A 17,877-nucleotide genomic window follows, 5' to 3' on the forward strand; every position below is an offset into this window, starting at 1 on the left:
TCGTTCTATATTATGATAGTACAGGTGAGAAAAAAATTCTGATCAAACATTTAGAAATTAATATCTAAAAAGTATTTTTTTTTTATATTAATCCCTAAAATAAAAGGTTTGTTCAGAAACATTTTAGTACGCACCTGTACTATCATAAAATAGAACGAAAAAACTACTTCAAAGTGCTGTGTACATTCATGCACACTTTCTTTTTTGTCACAGGAACGCACCGCATGTTCAGATAACCATAAGTTACGGCTTTTGCCACTGACTGTACATAACTGTACGGCATTGTACACCGCGTGCGACGCATGATTTGTGAACCAACAAAGCTGTGTTCTTGTTATAAAATGAATTTATTTGCTAAGTTCTTTTACTAGTATCTACGTAAATTTAAATTTTCTTTATTGTTGTAGATTTATTAGGGTGAGTATTCAACAATATCGTTATCTCTTTCTATCTCTATTACAAACAATACTGATAATGAAAAGATAAGAAAGAGCAAACAACATTAATCATTCAGTATTGTCAGAGAATAAAATATGTTCATATTAGCTGTCGCCCGCGAAACTTAAAAAGTAGCCTACGTGTTCTTCCAGGGTATGCTCTACATCTATGCCGTATTACAGCAAGATATCTTCTAACATCCATCCATCCATCCAAACAATCGCATTTATAATATTACTAAGATTAAAAATCAAAATAAAGATAATTTAATTTTAACCTAAAGTTTAAAAAAGCCTAATTAGCCTAAGAAAATCTAAATATAAGTCAAATCTTTAATATAAGTAGTTTCAAAGGTGCCTTTCGAAGCTACGAGTACTTAATACTCGCCCGTCGAGATCGTAACTAGACGAAGCTCCAATAAGCTGACGTTAGTGCATCTTACCTGCGCTCTGGAACCAATATAAGCTTATTTAATATTTACCTTAGAACTTGCCTTCGATTTCTATTTAATTATTTAAGCAAAAGGAAAATAGTATTTTAAGTTTCGTTCACAATATTCGTTCATACGTTATATGTTAGCAAACATAAAAATCTTACTTAATTTTATAAATGCGAATGTTTGTTTGAAGGTATCTTCAGAACGGCTCAATGGATCTCGATGAAATTTGACATACATATAGAACATAATCTGAAAGAACACATAGGCTACTCATTATGTTTCTTTTTAATACCGTGCGGACGGCGTCGCGGGTGACAGCTAGTTGATATTTACAGTTTATCAGCGACATTTAGAATGCAGAAAGGAAGTCAAGAAAATGAGATCTTTCCAAGATAAGGCTATTCAAACTGGACAGCTTTGCAGCTTTTCAATTTACTATTTTCATTTTCAAACAAGCAAAGCAAGACATACAAAGGTCGGATGCTATTCAAATATTTTAAGCAATAGCCGTAGGTGTACTATTTTGAGCCGAAAACAACATTTAACCGTTTAACAGTGATAGAGCCCGCATTAACATCTTCGCACGACTTAGCCCGGCTCGCCCGGTGAAATACCACGACCACACAGAAGACAGGCGTGAAGTGGAAGCAATTCCGCGTTTCGTCTGACGTGTGTGCGTCCCGGAGGCCTAATTTATCCTCTTACCCTTCCCACCCTTTTTCTTATAAGAAAAGGATGGGAAATGGGAGTGAACTTTCTGGAAGAGGGGATGCTAGGGAAGGGAAAATATTTTCTTTCTGTGCATCCTCGCCTCCGTCGATTCAAGGTAGGTAACGCATATGCAATTGCATATGTCTATGGGCAACGGTCACTTCGCTATTTCAGCGATTTCAAATGGCCGCTCGCTCGTTTGCCACCTTATGATATAAAAAAAAGATCTTTGCTCAAGAAAATAGATATTTCAAATCGGTTCAGTAGTTTTTTGAGATTATTTGAAAATAATCAAATCTTACACGACGCGGCAGTAGAGCCACGCCACCGCACCCAACAACGTATCCAAAACTATAACTGTTTTTACAATTTTATTTATTTTTATTTAACATACATTATTAACACCGCTTAATAATTACGTTTACAACATAAGGTATGATGCAAATAAATAACAAAAATATTTAAGCAAAGTAAATATTTATTACAAACAATTTGAAAACAGCAAGAGAAACATCCTTTAATTTATTGTCCGTAGATTGTTCAAGATTTTCAATTTCCTGCACTATTTATTCTTGTTGTCATTTCATAAATTTATTAAAACTAAAATGCTTTCTCTTTGCTTTAAACTTAAAAGGTTATTTCGAATTTACTAAAATATTTTAAATACAATTTTGACTGTATTTCAGTTTACAATTGAGTAGATATATAAATATAAAGTTGTCATTACAGCGGCTCTTGTACAATTAAATGCAATTTAACTAACACACTACACAATTTTATATCGATATTGTAATCAGCATAATCTGTCTGATATTACTTTCTATATGTAGTATTCCTCTATACATCTCTATTAGACATCATATCTGAATTCACCCCCATATTACGCATATCCTCTTTACCATAATCCACACTTTCTGCCCACGCCTAACTAACCATATTCATACTTGTAGCATTCGTTGTGCTATATTTGGCTCGTTCACGTACCGACACGTGTTGCCGGCTCAAAGGTCTGACATCGACTCACTTCCCCTCTCTCCGGCATGTACTTATGGCGTGTACGCTCGAGACAAACAACACTACGTTTACGCATACACTACAATACTTAATCTTTTTGTTCTTCGTATCACAAATTCTTCCTCATACGACTCCAATCATTAACATTAGAATATGCCTTACATTATCATCATCATCATCGTCAGCTCACTATACGTCCCCACCGAGGTGCTCGGAGCCTACCCTAAGATAAGGGTGATTAGGCTATAGTCAACCACGCTGGCCAAGTGCGGGTTGGTTGACTTCACACATATCTTTGAATTTCTTCTCAGATAGGTGCAGGTTGCATCACGATGTTTTCCTTCACCGTAAGAACGTCGGATAAATGTACATATGTAAATCGGAAATCGAAAAACACATTGGTACTTGGCGGGATTCGAACTCAGGACCTGCAGATTGCAAGTCAAGTGCTTAACCACTGAGCCACCGACGCTCTATATGCCTTACGTACAAGGCAATTCCATATGTCATGTCTTGTCAATAGTGATTTGACTATGTCGTCTCAGTTTTTCCACTTTCCGCTTTAACTTTGATACACAAAGAGATGCCTATGAATAGACCGACCCCAATAATCATTGTGCACGCAGAAAACGCAATGTATTGTGCAAATATTTATATTATGATATTTCTCATTATGTTTTGTTATAAACTAATATTTTTTACATTTTTCTATCCTTATATAAAAACGGCTAAACAATCACGTATATTCGTCCGGTGGCGGCACCGACTAGTTTCGAGCCCATCGGGTTCCCTTCATCAGGGTGAGTAGGACTGGTATTATTTCGCGGACGCGACCCTCAGCTCACTGAATAATTTAAGTAGGCATACCAAGAAATAACACCAGTCGCACTCACCCTGATGAAGGGCCCCCGATGGGCTCGAAACTAGTCGGTGCCGCCACCGGACGAATATACGTGAGTGTTTAGCCGTTTTTATATCAGTTTAGTATAATATCTCACGAAAGTTTGAATTATTTTTCAAATCCTTACTCAATATTATAAATGCGAAAGTAACTCTATCTGACTGTCTCACTTTCACGACAAACCTACTAAACTAATTTATTTGAAATTTGGTACACAGATAATGTAAACTCTTAGAAAAGACACAGACTACATTCTAACGGGAAAAAAGGGTTGTAAGAAGTTGAAACTGGGGGTGAAAATTAGTATGGAAGTATTGTAATTTTTAAGTCATTAAAATGCTACTTGAAGACTTTTTTCATATGGACGAAGTCAGCACAGATAGTGAGTTGTTAAATATTATTTCCTTTATCTATGTTAATCTTTTATTTACGTATCTACAAATTAGCATGTTAAAACATTCCGTCAATGTCAAGAACAAATCTAAGTGAACGTTAGAAAAGCAATTAGTATCCGACAGGATGGCGTGGTAATGGTTAACCGAATTTCAGTTTACTAGACAAGGCCTTTGTTAATTCAAATTGTTTCTTAACTCGTTACATTTACAATTATATTACAGGAAGATATATTTTAAGATACGTCTATTTAATATAGCCTTTGCCCAAGACTTTGTCTACGAGGAATTTAAAAAAAAACCTTAGTGATTTGATCGAGATCCGTTGAGCCGTTCTGGAAGCCTTCTTACAAACATTCATCCATCCAAACATTTGCATTTATATTTTTTGTAAAAATACTATAATAGTTGAAATAAATTTATGTAAATAATACTATGAATTTAAACTTTCATAAGAACATTATTACTATCTCTGTTTTTTTCAAAGAGAAAGAAAGGGATGGGTACATATTAAACAGTACGACTTAAATAAAATTAAGTTTTCTTATCGTATCTCCAGAAGGGCTGATCTTGTCTAGATGAAGTTTTACATACATATAGAACATCGTCTGGAAGAACACATAGGCAACTAATTAAGTTTTTTAAATTCTACGCGGACGGAGTCGCGGGTCATAGCTAGTTTTTTATATACTAAAGAATTGGAACAAAGGTTGATTTACATAAGGACAGGGTTATAATAGTTATTTTTGTTAGCGTGACTGACGTCACTTGCTGCGGTGTTTTATATTCTTTTGAACTCTAACGACATGAGGCCTTCGTGCAACCCTTCCGTCACATCATAAAAAATCTTATATATAGGATACATTTAAATAGTTAAATCCTTCAAAGATATTTAAACGTCATGACATTGATACAAAACAAGTAAACTCGACAATAACGCCGTTTATTAATCTTTATCTTTATATATATAATTCTTCTGTGAGTGTGTATGTCACTGAACTTCTCTCAAACGACTGGACCGATTTTGATGAATGGGAATGGTTTAGATTCACAATTTTGTCCGCTGGACAATGTATTTTCAATTAATTTTTAATTTATTAGTAGTTGTTGATTTTTGAATGTTTTACATTGGATCCGACAGACGGCGCCACCAGTGTCAAATTGTCAGACAACGTCTGTCGGGTCCGCTAGTTAAAATATAAAGATGATTATCGTACCTAATCAGACAAAAAAGAATTATATAAGTGATAGCAAATGCATAGAAAAATATGAAACTTTAGTAAAAAAAAGTAGCCCGCGAATCGTGCGCTTGTAATTTAAAAAAAACATTTAAAAATCTGTTATACTTTGAAAAGAAAATCGAATAATTCGAAACATTTAGTGTAATTCGATTCAGTTTCAAATTGCATATTAGTATTCCATATTACGTATACCCCGTTCGGATTCTCTTTAGCTCGAATTGGAGAAACATTTTGGCTTTCCAAATTTGTGAATTAATCGACAATTTTCGATTCGATTCAAACGATGTTCGCACATCCCTAGTCATAATACAGTGTGTAGAGCTTTGTAGCGTTTGATGAAGTCATTAAATTTGTAGCAGAAACTGTAGCAGCTACTTTCCGTAGCATTTTCCGTAGCACAGTAGTAGCTTTATTTACGTTATTATCTAGAATAGTAACTAATCTATTGTTTAGTCTTGGATTTAAATAAATAAATAGCATAGACATATTTATCCGACAATCTTATATAAGAAATCCTCCTTTTAGCTTAAAGCTTCAACATTTTCGATATAAAATTCACTAAGCAGACTTATATATCGGTAGCGAATAAGCAAAGCACATAATATTATTGACAGGTATATAAGTGTGTAAGATTCGCATATAAATTATAATAATGCGGTAACATAGTACGTGCTTAAACACTAACAAGTAGGTTGTAAATCTGTGAACGAAATGCGTTGTCATCAAATTATTATATTATAAAATAACAAAAACGCAATAATATATAATAAAATAATTTACTTTGCATTTATTATGAAGTCGTTAAAGTATAGTTTTAACTACCATATCGTTCCAAAAGACTATCTTACTTAATATTATAAAAGCGAATGTTTAGACGAACGGATGGATAGATGAATGCTTATTTGAAGATATCTCCAGAACGGCTGAACGGATCTCGATGAATTTTGCATACATATAGAATAAAGTCTGGAACAACACAAAGGCTAATAATAAAGTTTTTTTTTAATTTCGTGCGGACAGAATTACGGTCGACAGCTAGTAATTAATAAATAGATTTTTACTTCTTTAGATGTGACCTCATTTCTTGGATATTGTTATTAATATATTCATTTTATTCGCAACTGAGCATATTATAAATATTCACCCCTGAGGCGAGACTTTGAATAAAGTCCGGTTTTTCCTTGAGGCCTTTATATTGAATTTAACGACCAATTATCAAGAGATATTAAAACAAATTTTTATATATTTTGTATAACGATAATAAATCAAAAGTATAATTCTTCATTTGGTATTTTATATTTTTTTGTAAAAATCGTGTAAAAAACTTAAAAATTGTAACACGAACTGTCAAGGATAACTTTACGTATGAATGTGGTGGGGTACATTGGTAGTGGTAGACGTAGGAAGAGATAGATGGATTACGTGAACGATGACATGATAGAGAATGGAGTAACTGAGGTGGCGAAAGATTCGTGTGGAGAACGAAAAGTTATGTGATAAGGAGATGATGGTACAGAATGAAACAGTGGTAGATACCCAATAACATCTTTTGCGCGAATCAACCAGTGAATTTAAATCGTTATCTCCTTCCCACACATATCTCTGGAACATAAGAAAATGCTATTTTGCCAAATTCAAGTAACCGATTGCTCTTTTGCAACTTTTCGCTAAAAAAAAATAAAAAATAATAAATTGATAGAATAGGAACACAAGGAACATAATTATATATCATTATGTAACAAACACTACTTAATCTTATATACAGTCGTAAGCTCTTGTCTTTACAGTACATTAAACTCTTCAAATCAGAGAATTTAAATGTCCGATCGTTTAGTCGACCCCACTTCACTTCTTTCGCCTGATGACCCAATTTAACTTCATTTTATACGATTTTAATGACAAATACTAAAATACTTTCCAATTGTAATAAATCCGAATGATCTTACGATGATATCAAAGTTATTTCAAAGCTGTAGTCAAACAAGTATAGGTATCCATCGTACTATCGCGACAGTAGCGCCGGTTAATTCCGACCGAAATATGTTAAACCCACGAATGAAAATGACTTTAAAAACGTCATGGAAGTCACAGTACAAAAAGGGTTTGTGAAGCTTTTTTTTATTTTTAGAGTTCTGTACCTCGAAAGGAAAAAAACTTTTTATCTGTTCGTCTATCTGTCAAGTCCCTTTTTTCAAGAACTCGTGAAGGCATCAAGCTTTACTTTGCCGCGCCACGCCAGTGAACTAACATCATTTTGTTTGACTTATGTCCACCGGGTCAATTAACTTTGTCGGTATATAAGGTTACAAATTATTGTAGATATTATAATTATAAAGTAAAGGTAGGCAACGCATATGCAATTGCGTATGTCTATGGGCAACGGTCACTTCGCTATTTCAGCGATTTCAGGTGGCCGCTCGCTCGTTTGCCACCTTATGATATAAAACAATTAAAAATAATGTTTTTATTTAAATAACATTATAAAGACTCACAACATTCAACACAATAAATATAAAATTTCATAAAAATAAAGAAGTCCAAAGCCTTTAAAAAACAGTTGAACTATATTTGATTCGTGCTTTCGCTTACTTTGGTAATGTTCACAAATTTTCGTATCTACATTCGGTAGCTTCATTTAGCTGGATTAGCAAACGATTTCGATAGCTAATTGCTACTCCAAGGTCCTAATCAGAATGATTTCTAGTTGCCGATTCAGTACTAATGAGGGGAATTAAGTTGTTTTCAAATGCAGTATTTCATCATACCTCAATATTATACCTTTAAATATGAAAAAATATAAAGATAAAATTACCGAAAATGTCTTTAAAAAATACTAATATTATATATGCGAATGTTTGGATGCCTGGATGGATGTTTGTTTGAAGGTATTTCCAGAACAATTGAACGGATCACGATGAAATTTGACATACATGTAGAACATAGTCTGGAAGAACACATAAACTACTTATTTTAAACCGTGCGGTCGGAGTCGCGGTCGACAGCTACATATAAGTGTATTTACCGTACTGTAGCATTCGTTGCGTTATATTTGGCTCGTTCACGTACCGACACGTGTTGCCGGTCCAAAGGTCTGACATAAAAAACAGTTGTATTCAAATATTTTGTAATCTTTATTTATTTAATAAAGAAAAATTATAACAATAATGTTTTTAAAGTTTTTTGAAAGTTGAAACATTACACGATACACATATTCATTTATATTATAGAATCCATCTTTATTCTAGTAACAAAACAACAAATGGTTTTTTAAAACAGACATAGATGTAGCGACAAAAGATTTTATATCCTCTGTTACTTCGCTTTTTGTCAGGTGACGTATTTATAGCCACTCCTCGGAGTTCGGAGTACCCTTCTTGATAAATGTGTTCCGAACTAAAAGATTTGTGTCTAAAGGTTTATGTCTAATTTAAAATGTATATTGACTAAATTGGATAACAAAATATGAATCAATGGTCTCAACTCCGTTATATAAAAAAATCAATAGGTTTTTTGAACCTTCACGACACTTGAAACCGACACGGCAGACCGCCAGGTTCCATCCACACCATATCGATGGCTGGCAATCCACAACCGTGTTTGCTCGTAACTTCATGCCTCGCACAGCAGCGTTGTGGAATGGTCTGTCCTCGATGGTATTTTCAAACTGCTACGACTTAGGGTCCTTCAAGAAGCGAGCTTATCACCATCTCAAAGGCCAGCAACTTATCTGCGGTTCCTCTGGTATTGCTGATGTCCATGGGCGTCGTTGAACACCTCGGTGTTCCCGCTGCTCATTTGCCTCCTTTTCTTATAAAAAAATACTCGAAAAACTCTTTTCTTGAGTAAGATAATGTAAATCCTTTGTCCAATTCAATTATTACTCACTTCATTATTTAAGTATAAAAGCGGTACTTCAAAAGTATACAAAACTATCACGGTACACTTTGTTTGTAACTTTAACTATAATAGTTACCAAATCCATTCGATTCTTCGATTTCCGAACACTATTTGAAGCTTTTAAAACGTTAGAAGATTAAAAGCTTTGCACTTAGCGGAAAATAGGGCTTAAAAGCTAAACGGATCATTAAATCAAAGTTGCATTAGAGAAATCTTTTCTCAGTATCACATTTGAAATAAAAACATAAAGAATCCTAAAACGGAGATAACGGTCCTTATCAACTATTAAACAACTGTGAAAATGTGATATGTCTCTTACCAACTGTCAACTGCGAAAGAGCGAGCACAAGCTAAGTATACAATGGATCCTACGCAATGTTGTATGTTTTCTAGCCATGTAATATTAATAATAATATTTTTTTTTTATCTCAGATAACATAGATCCATATTTTTATTCTTATTCTAGGGTTTGTAATGTCTTTGTGTGCGAAGAGTATTAACATGTGCCCACACCCCGGCAAACAGTGAGTAGAGGGAAACTTAGTGGGTTTTGTGGGTAGGCTCCATGTCCCTTTAGGGATGTGGAGAGAGTCCCACATAACCGGAGTGTCTTTCCCCGAGGAACCCGGTATGCCTAACGCCTTCCCCCTCTTAACAATTAAAAAAAGGGTTAGTAATGGCTTAAAAACTAATGTGTAAAATATCAATAATTAAAAAGAGGTTCCTCAGCGATGCCGGAATGCGCTAGTCTACACGTAAATGTATCCAATGCTCTAGCATCGCCGAGTCCCACCTATCCGTCAAGGCGCTCAAGATACCGTTAGGGCTGTCACGTACTCGCCGCAATGATATAAGATTTATTTTTATGTAAAACCATCACATTAAAATATCTTTAAACATAAACACATCTTCAAAATAATTACCAACCGTGAACTATTCCTACTAAAATCAACCCGATAAGGTAGCTTATTCAATGCTTAAGACACTTCGACTCACAAACACAATTCAGAGAGGTAGGCAGTGATTGCGAGTCCATGTGGCGCGCTCTCGTCTCCTCTTCTACCTCCAAAATTTGCTGCGTTTTGGACATTACAAGTCTGGGACGACTCCGACGCTACCATAATATTTTTATCTTAATGTTTTCAAGTTCCAAGTGAAAGGTTCTTCTTCAAAAAGCCACACGAATAAACGCGAACACGTCCACTGTATAACATAGGTTTTATTCGCGATGGAGCCACGTACAAGCTATATCAGTCCGTAGCATTAAGACGTGCCGGGTACACTGAGAAACCCCTCACAATATATAGGCTAAGTACCAAACATATTGGTTTTTTAAGGCAAGAAGATCTTAACTTTTATTTTAAATATCAGCAGATTTTTGTTAATTTACTAATATTTCTTGTACCATTCCAACTAAGCTCTATGCTCGTGCTAAGACATGGTTTATGACAATTGAAAAGGGATTCGAACCCCCGACCTAATGATCGGAAATCCGTACCCTTAACCATTATTGGCTATTGGTTATCGGCGCTATTATTTTGTCCTAGATGAGACACTAATATCGTCATGATACACTCCTTTTACATGATTTAAAAAGAGAATAATAATAATTAAACAAATTGGAAACATGAATGAATTATTAATTTTTGAGACCATAATTTCTGCATAAAAAAATCGTCATCCCTGTCATTATTTTTGACAAACTAAATAATATTTTTTAAACGGAATTTTGATCTCAGAAACCCACGGTAATTAATGAAATTTAATCATCATATTACCGTACTTGTAAAAATTACATTTTCATCATCAGCTCATTATACGTCCCCTCTGAAGGGCTTGGAGCCTACCCAAAGTCACGGGTGACTAGGCCGTAGTCACCCACGCTGGCCAAGTGCGGGCTGGATGACTTCACACATATCTTTGAATTTATTCTCAGATATGTGCAGGTTGCATCACGATGTTTTCCTTCACCGTGAGAACGTCGAATATATGTACATATGTAAATCGGAAATCGAAAAGCACATTGGTACATGGCTGGATCCGAACCTAGGACCTGCAGATTGCAAGTCAAGAGCTTGAACAATGAACCACCGACGCTCCGAAAAAAATCACTTTAGCTAGTATAAATCTTGTAATGGAGAAAGCTCATGTTCATTTTATTATTTAAAGGAATAGTTACTTTACAATTTTGATTAACTAAATACATAATATTCCAAATTCTAACAATAAACGTAGCAATCCGCCCGCTAATTCTCAGCCGCAAACAACACCACCGTTATCTTTTGTTAACTGATTGCTTCACTCCCAAAAGTACTCTTCTGCGCTTCACTGAATAATTTCATGGAATTACTACTTAATTTTACTGGGTCGTTTTGTTAACCATTATATTGCTAGAGGAATGTAAGAATCATTTGGTGAATTCCAGGTTTTGAACATTTAATTAAAATTTTCATTGTAGCATTTAGCATTTAACTTTGGTATTACTAGCCGTCGCCCTCGACTCTGTTTGCACAGAATTATAATTTAAAAAAAAAAACTTAGTGACTAGTCTATGTGTTCTTCCAAACTATATTCTTCATCGGTGTCAAATATCGTCAAGATTCATTGACCTGTTCCGGAGATACCTTTAAACAAATATACATCCATCTAAGCTTTCGCATTCACAATATTATTAAGATTGTAATTATTTTGGCAATGTAAACGTACGTAAAATATATTTGTATTTGAGTTTCGAATTCAAGACACGCCTCTCCTGTAAGGTTTACGAATTTTTGTAAAGTTAAAATTAAATAACGAAATCAAATTGAAAATTTTAAAACTATTCAGATATATGCGTTATTATTTTCTACATTTAACTTAGAAGACAGACTCAGTTCATTTAATAATAAGACGAATATTTATTACACTAGTTCTTTCGCCCATTGAACAGTATATTTCTTCATCAAACTATCTTTTTATTCAGTGGAAAAGCAGGCTATAAACTTAATCGTGTCATGTGACAAAGATCACATCGAAAGTGTTTGTAACCACAGACCTGCGTACATCAGTGTGGTTTGGAAGCAATTATGATTGTTGGCGCGGCGCCACACCGCGTGGAATTAATACATTACTTAACGAACCTTAATTCAACAACAATCTATTGATGTTAATAAGCTTGAAATTGAAAAAAGATGAACTTGTCTTTTAGAAGTGAGGTGTCATATTATACGTGTTCAAATTTAGTATGTAAAAAGTACACTTGTAAGTAGTGTCTGTTTTTCTTCTTTTCTTGTAATAAATCATTCAGACGACCGTTAAATATCTGACCGTGGGTTTCTGAGTCCTCACTGCGCGCCTGCTCTCTTAGGGCGCGTCTTGAGGGAGCGGGGTGCGCCGGCGTCGTCAACGATGTTGATACTAAAGCGTCAGTGGTGTTGTTGTTCAAGTTTCCACCGGACGAATATACGTGAGTGTTTAGCCGTTTTTATATCAGTTTAGTATAATGTCTCACGAAAGTTTGAATAATTTAATTATCATTGTTTTGTCAATAACAATATGTAAGAGATACAGGGATGACGGTATGTTTATACGGAGATTTTGTTTTAAGAAATAAGTTACCGGTCAAATATAAATCTAGAAAAACTTATTATATGCCTTCTACGTCTCTTAATAACTATATTTTTATTAATGTAAAAGACTACATTCATTTATATGTTAAAAAACATAATTGCAATCAAGAAATGAAGAGAACACTATTGAATTTAAATTGATTACTATTACCGACCGCAGCGTCCGTTAACATTTGCAGAACATTTGGCGCGATTTGCACTAATTCCCCGACTCCCATATGCGTTAGCAAATTACTTTTCACTCGCGTTATAATAATAAACATTTATATGGCGATACTAAAAATAGAATTAAATTAAATTTATATGGAATGTAGTAAAAAAAATATTAAAGTATCAAGATTACTTAATGCGACTATTTTTTATTCTTCTCTATCTAGAATTATGTATCTGTTTTATCTGTGCTTTTTTATTTCTTTATTCTATGCATTTACATATTTAATTTTGTACATCCTGTATATCGGCGACATCATCTAAAAATCATGGAGTTCAATATTCAAAGAAAAATACTGTTTTCATATTTTTCGTTTTTGACATATTATTTAGTATTCTACGACAATATTTGTTGTTCCTTGTATTATATCTATACATCTTTATATAGACCCTGCATAAAAAACTGAGCCCCGTTGGAAATGGAAACAAGATTCCTCGTAGACAGGTTGTCACATAAATTCAATTTCTTGTGCGTCGCTTAAATGAAGCGGTCGTCGTATTTCCACGTTGTCTTCGTTACGAAAGCGGGAGTGAAAGATATTGCCGGTTTTATATTAAATCCCCTACAATGTAATCATATGTAACAACGTACTTTTACAAGCATTGTTAAGACTGAAATTCAAGTATGTTTTTACACACACGTAGTAGGCTCAAATAATCTTGATACTTAAATAAAAAATAATAATTTATTTTTTATTTTATAAAGAAGTTATTGGTAATATGAGGTAATACTTATGTAAAACTATGTTAAACGTACTAAATAGCTTACCAAAGACCTCTCTTTAAAAAAACATGTTTTTTTGTGTATACTTACTGTGTACAATAAACAAAGTAAGGCTCATAATTATTATTTAATAATTAAAATGCATAACTCCTCTGAGGATAAAACGTATACGACAAAGCCTGCGATGCTTCAATTATGCATATTTTGATGTCAGAATGTAAACTCGTTGACCTATTTGTTTATCCCGAAAACATTTGCTTTTTGACTGACTGACAAAAAAAAAGTTACGTAAAAATGTTACTTTTTTCAAATTTTTATTATAAAATATCGTTAGTCGCTATATCTTTTATTTTGGACTAACAGTCGCCTGCGACTCCATCCGCGTGGAATTAAAAAACTATTAGTGGCCTTTATGTTCTTTCAGACTATGTTCTATATATTTGCGAAATTTCATCGAGATCTGTTCAAAATTCAAAATAAAACAAAAATCACCAGTTTCACCAACGTAATTAATGAGATAATTTATTTCTTTATTAAACAAATTAACTTATAATAACAAAAATCGCTTTCCTTTCCCTTTACAAAAAATTATAACAATTTGCGTAACACTTCTGTGTCGAACTGTACTTACTAATTTATTATTACTCATTAAATTCACTTAGTAATGAAGATATTAAATCATCAAGGCAGGTACAGTCGCAGTTAAAACTGCTTTCTTATTACAGAGTTAAAATATTCAGAGAAGTGCTGCATTAATGTTGCCAGGAACTTTGCGTTTCATGACTCGTTATGAATAATTTCAACCTTTGCGCTTCGTATTTAAGCTTGTAGGTGAATTAAATGTAGAAAGATTCATTGAAATACTAAGAAGAAATATAATTTTAACTCTTAAATCAAAGATTAAATCGCTAGAGTGTGGTACAGTGGAGAATAGTCTGAAGGTAGGCAACGCATATGCAATTGCTTATGTCTATGGGCAACAGTCACTTCGCTATTTCAGCGATTTCAGGTGGCCGCTTGCTGGTTTGCCACCTTATGATAAAAAAGTCTGAAGCAGTTTCGACCTTTTAGGTCAACAACGGTCATTCTGATACTACAATAGATTAAAATTAGAAGAAATTGAATTGTTTTTATCGCTACCAAGATAAAAATGTTTTTCGGCAAAACATGAAATGGAATAAAAAATCTCACTGGTGTTATTTTTTTTGCATTAGTAAATATCTTTTTATTTTATCTACAATCTATGATATGATAGTATTGTACGTATAATCAGGGGATTTTTATACTTTTGATTAAAATAATTAAAGACTTTATTTTAAGATGCCGTCAATAGATGGCGCTATTCATTAGTTTTGTATTTTTAATAAAAGTTATAGGACATGAGTAAACAATTCTACATATATGGCTTGTTGGTTTGCGAGTGTTAAAACTATAAAAAAGCTTCATGAATATCTTTACACAATCGACCTTGTAATTAGCGAATGTAATTAGAAGAATGGAATTACCTTTAATACTACTTTTAAGGCTTCGCGTGAGTGCCTTAGGGGCTATTAAATTTAAAATTGCTATTTTTATTATTATTTTTATGAGCAAAATAGAAATAATATAATTTACACTCTATATGTGGATTGTTAAGAGCGTCGGTGGCTCAGGGGTTTAAGCACTTGACTTGTAATCTGCAGGTCCTGGGATCGAATCCCGCCATGTACCAATGTATTGTTCATTTTTCTATTATTACATATGTACATTTATCTTTTATGTTCTTACGGTAAAGAAAAACTTCTTGATGCAACCTGCACATATCTATAAAGAAATTCAAAGATGTGAAAAGTCGACCATCCCGTACTGATAAGAAATAAGTAGACCACAAAAGTGTGTTTGTAATATATCAAAATGTTTACTTCTTCTTCACTTCTACGCTTCACTACCTATTATTTCTTGCATATTTATACACTTTTTATTTGACCTGAAAGCCTAGTTGTATATCTGGCTTCGCTGGAACACCTGTTGACATGTGGTCTGTTTCGACGCAGGACATGTAAACTGCAAGAGGTTGACTGATGAACGGCGGTGCAGAACAGGCGTTGTTGAGGTTCTCTTTACAAATAACAAGATCCAGTTTGTGTCGCTACGCTTGTTATAAGTAGATTTTATTTGAAGTACTCGATTTTATTATATCGCTGACCTTAACTGCCCTTTTCTTTACACTTAAAGGATATTTGAATCTATCGAATGTGACCTCCTGGAGCCTAGACGGCTGAATCGATATTGACGAATAAGGTATAGGACGAGTAGGTCGGTTGGTATTCTTCCTATGAGTGTCATTATTATCATTCGAATTTTTATATTTTCTTTTTGAATTTGGAATAAAAATGACCACACTAATAAGTTTTAAACTTCATTTATTTAAATTGTGTACAATTGTGTTCATCCAATGCAATGTCATTCATTTTGGTCCTTCGAACATTCTCAATTTTTCACACCATACACTTTTAATAAATATACATTTTTATATACTTATATATAGTAATATTTACATTTATACAGTTAATACGTAATAGTAAAAACTTTTAACAGGTAAAAAAAGCGGATCTTTTTTTTTTGCCCGGAATCATTTCTTTGCAGGTTTAGGCATGATTTTATTTACATAATTAGGCATAGTATAGTATAAACTTATATAAAAGCGGCTAAAATACTCACGTATTCGGTGGCGGCACATCGGGGGCCGTTATTCAGGTTGAGCGGGACTGGTAATATTTCGCGGACGCGGCCCGGCGCTCACTGATCAAGGGCCCTGATGAAGGGGCTCTGGGCTCGAAACTAGTCGGTGCCGCCACCGGATACGTGAGTGTTTAACCGTTTTTATATAAATTCATGTGTTCAATAATTGTTAGTAGAGGCTATGCTTTATCCTATAACATAAAATATTACGATTCAATTGCAAATAATTCTATTTTTGAATTATTTTCATTATCAAATGGGTGTCAAATCTATTCGCAGAATAAATGGAAAGTCTCTAATAGTAAATGCGATTGTTTTATTATTCTTGTAAGCACCAACAAGGGAATCGAGATTGCAGATTTTTTAAACCTACTCTTTAAAATGTTTAGTAGTTATTGTAGTCAAAAACTTATCATCCATTAAATACTTTCTATATATAATTATTGTTAACATTTTATAATTAATTAAAATTTCAATTCTGAACTTCAAGGGTCAAAGTACATAATATAAATACCCAGGAACGTCAAAAAACTACTGCCTGAGTTTAGATTCTCGGAACTAATTTTAGTTCTCTTTTGCTATGAAAATATTAACATGAAACAATGCCGGATGAAATTGTATTTAAACTTTTTATTCGAAACTTGATTCAACTTTCAAATGTTTTTAACAATTTAAACTTGTGTAGCGTTCTCCACGGCATTTAGAATTTCTTTAATTTCTGTTGAATGTATTTTCTTGCTTTGAATTGTTTGATTAGGAACATTCTTTGTTCTATTTAAAGATTCGCTTACAACATTCACACTGTACGCCGCTCTATCTTTTATAGGATTCTTTAGAAATCTATCATTTTCAGCTAGAGTCACTTTTAGTGGTTTCTGTTGTGTTCTTGCTGCGTTCATTGATATAGCTTGTAAACTTTGCAACTGGTTATTAATATTCGGTGAGCTTAGACTATTCCTAGGTATTGTTGCATGTGGTGTACCAGGTGCTGGTGAAGGTGCTGGTTCATCATCCAGTTCATCTTGCATACAGTACTTGCTGACTGGACCTAGATCTATCTCACTCTTGTTAAGGCTGTAATAATTTCCTCCATTACCGAAAAGTTTCATATTAAAGCTATCATAATATGGTATAACACCATTCAGATTTGTGAATGCTTGACGACTGCTGTCTGGATAACTCATTCTTGGTCTTCTTGGTAATGTTACGTATCCTTTTGGGTTGATTAATGGTATCGTCCCTTGGTTTGAATTTATCTGAAGAGTGTTGTACATTATTGGGTTAAAATTAGTTTCAAAATTAGGAGATTTGAGTGGACTTCTAATATGTTTTTGATTTATCGGCTTTTCTTGAGCTGTAATGCCACTAGATGGTGACACTTGATTACCGTTTCTGAGTGGAAATGAAAGAAGATCAGGTGGATATGCTTGATGTTCTTGTGCGAGTCGATCGAGTAAAATTTCCTTAGACCTATTCGGCATATCTACTTGGTGACGTCGATTAATATTTTCTTCGTAGGACGCTGTAAAAAAATAGAAATGATATAAAATTGTTGTAAATATCGACATAAAGATATTAAAA

The 17,877-nt window shown here is 33.8% G+C and overlaps 1 protein-coding gene across 1 annotated transcript in view; it reads right to left on the reverse strand.

The window, feature by feature from the left end:
- Window positions 1–16,015: 16,015 nt before the first annotated feature.
- LOC106120792 (uncharacterized) overlaps window positions 16,016–17,877 on the reverse strand; it is a 76,255-nt gene continuing 74,393 nt past the window's right edge. The window contains exon 4 of the mRNA XM_013316223.1: window positions 16,016–17,818. Coding sequence (XP_013171677.1) covers window positions 16,968–17,818 — 851 coding nt within the window. The 3' untranslated portion in view covers window positions 16,016–16,967. The remainder of the gene's footprint in view (window positions 17,819–17,877) is intronic.

The sequence above is a fragment of the Papilio xuthus genome, unplaced genomic scaffold, assembly GCF_000836235.2.
Source record: "Papilio xuthus unplaced genomic scaffold, Pxut_1.1 DF826949.1, whole genome shotgun sequence".
In the NCBI taxonomy this organism is placed as follows: domain Eukaryota; kingdom Metazoa; phylum Arthropoda; class Insecta; order Lepidoptera; family Papilionidae; genus Papilio; species Papilio xuthus.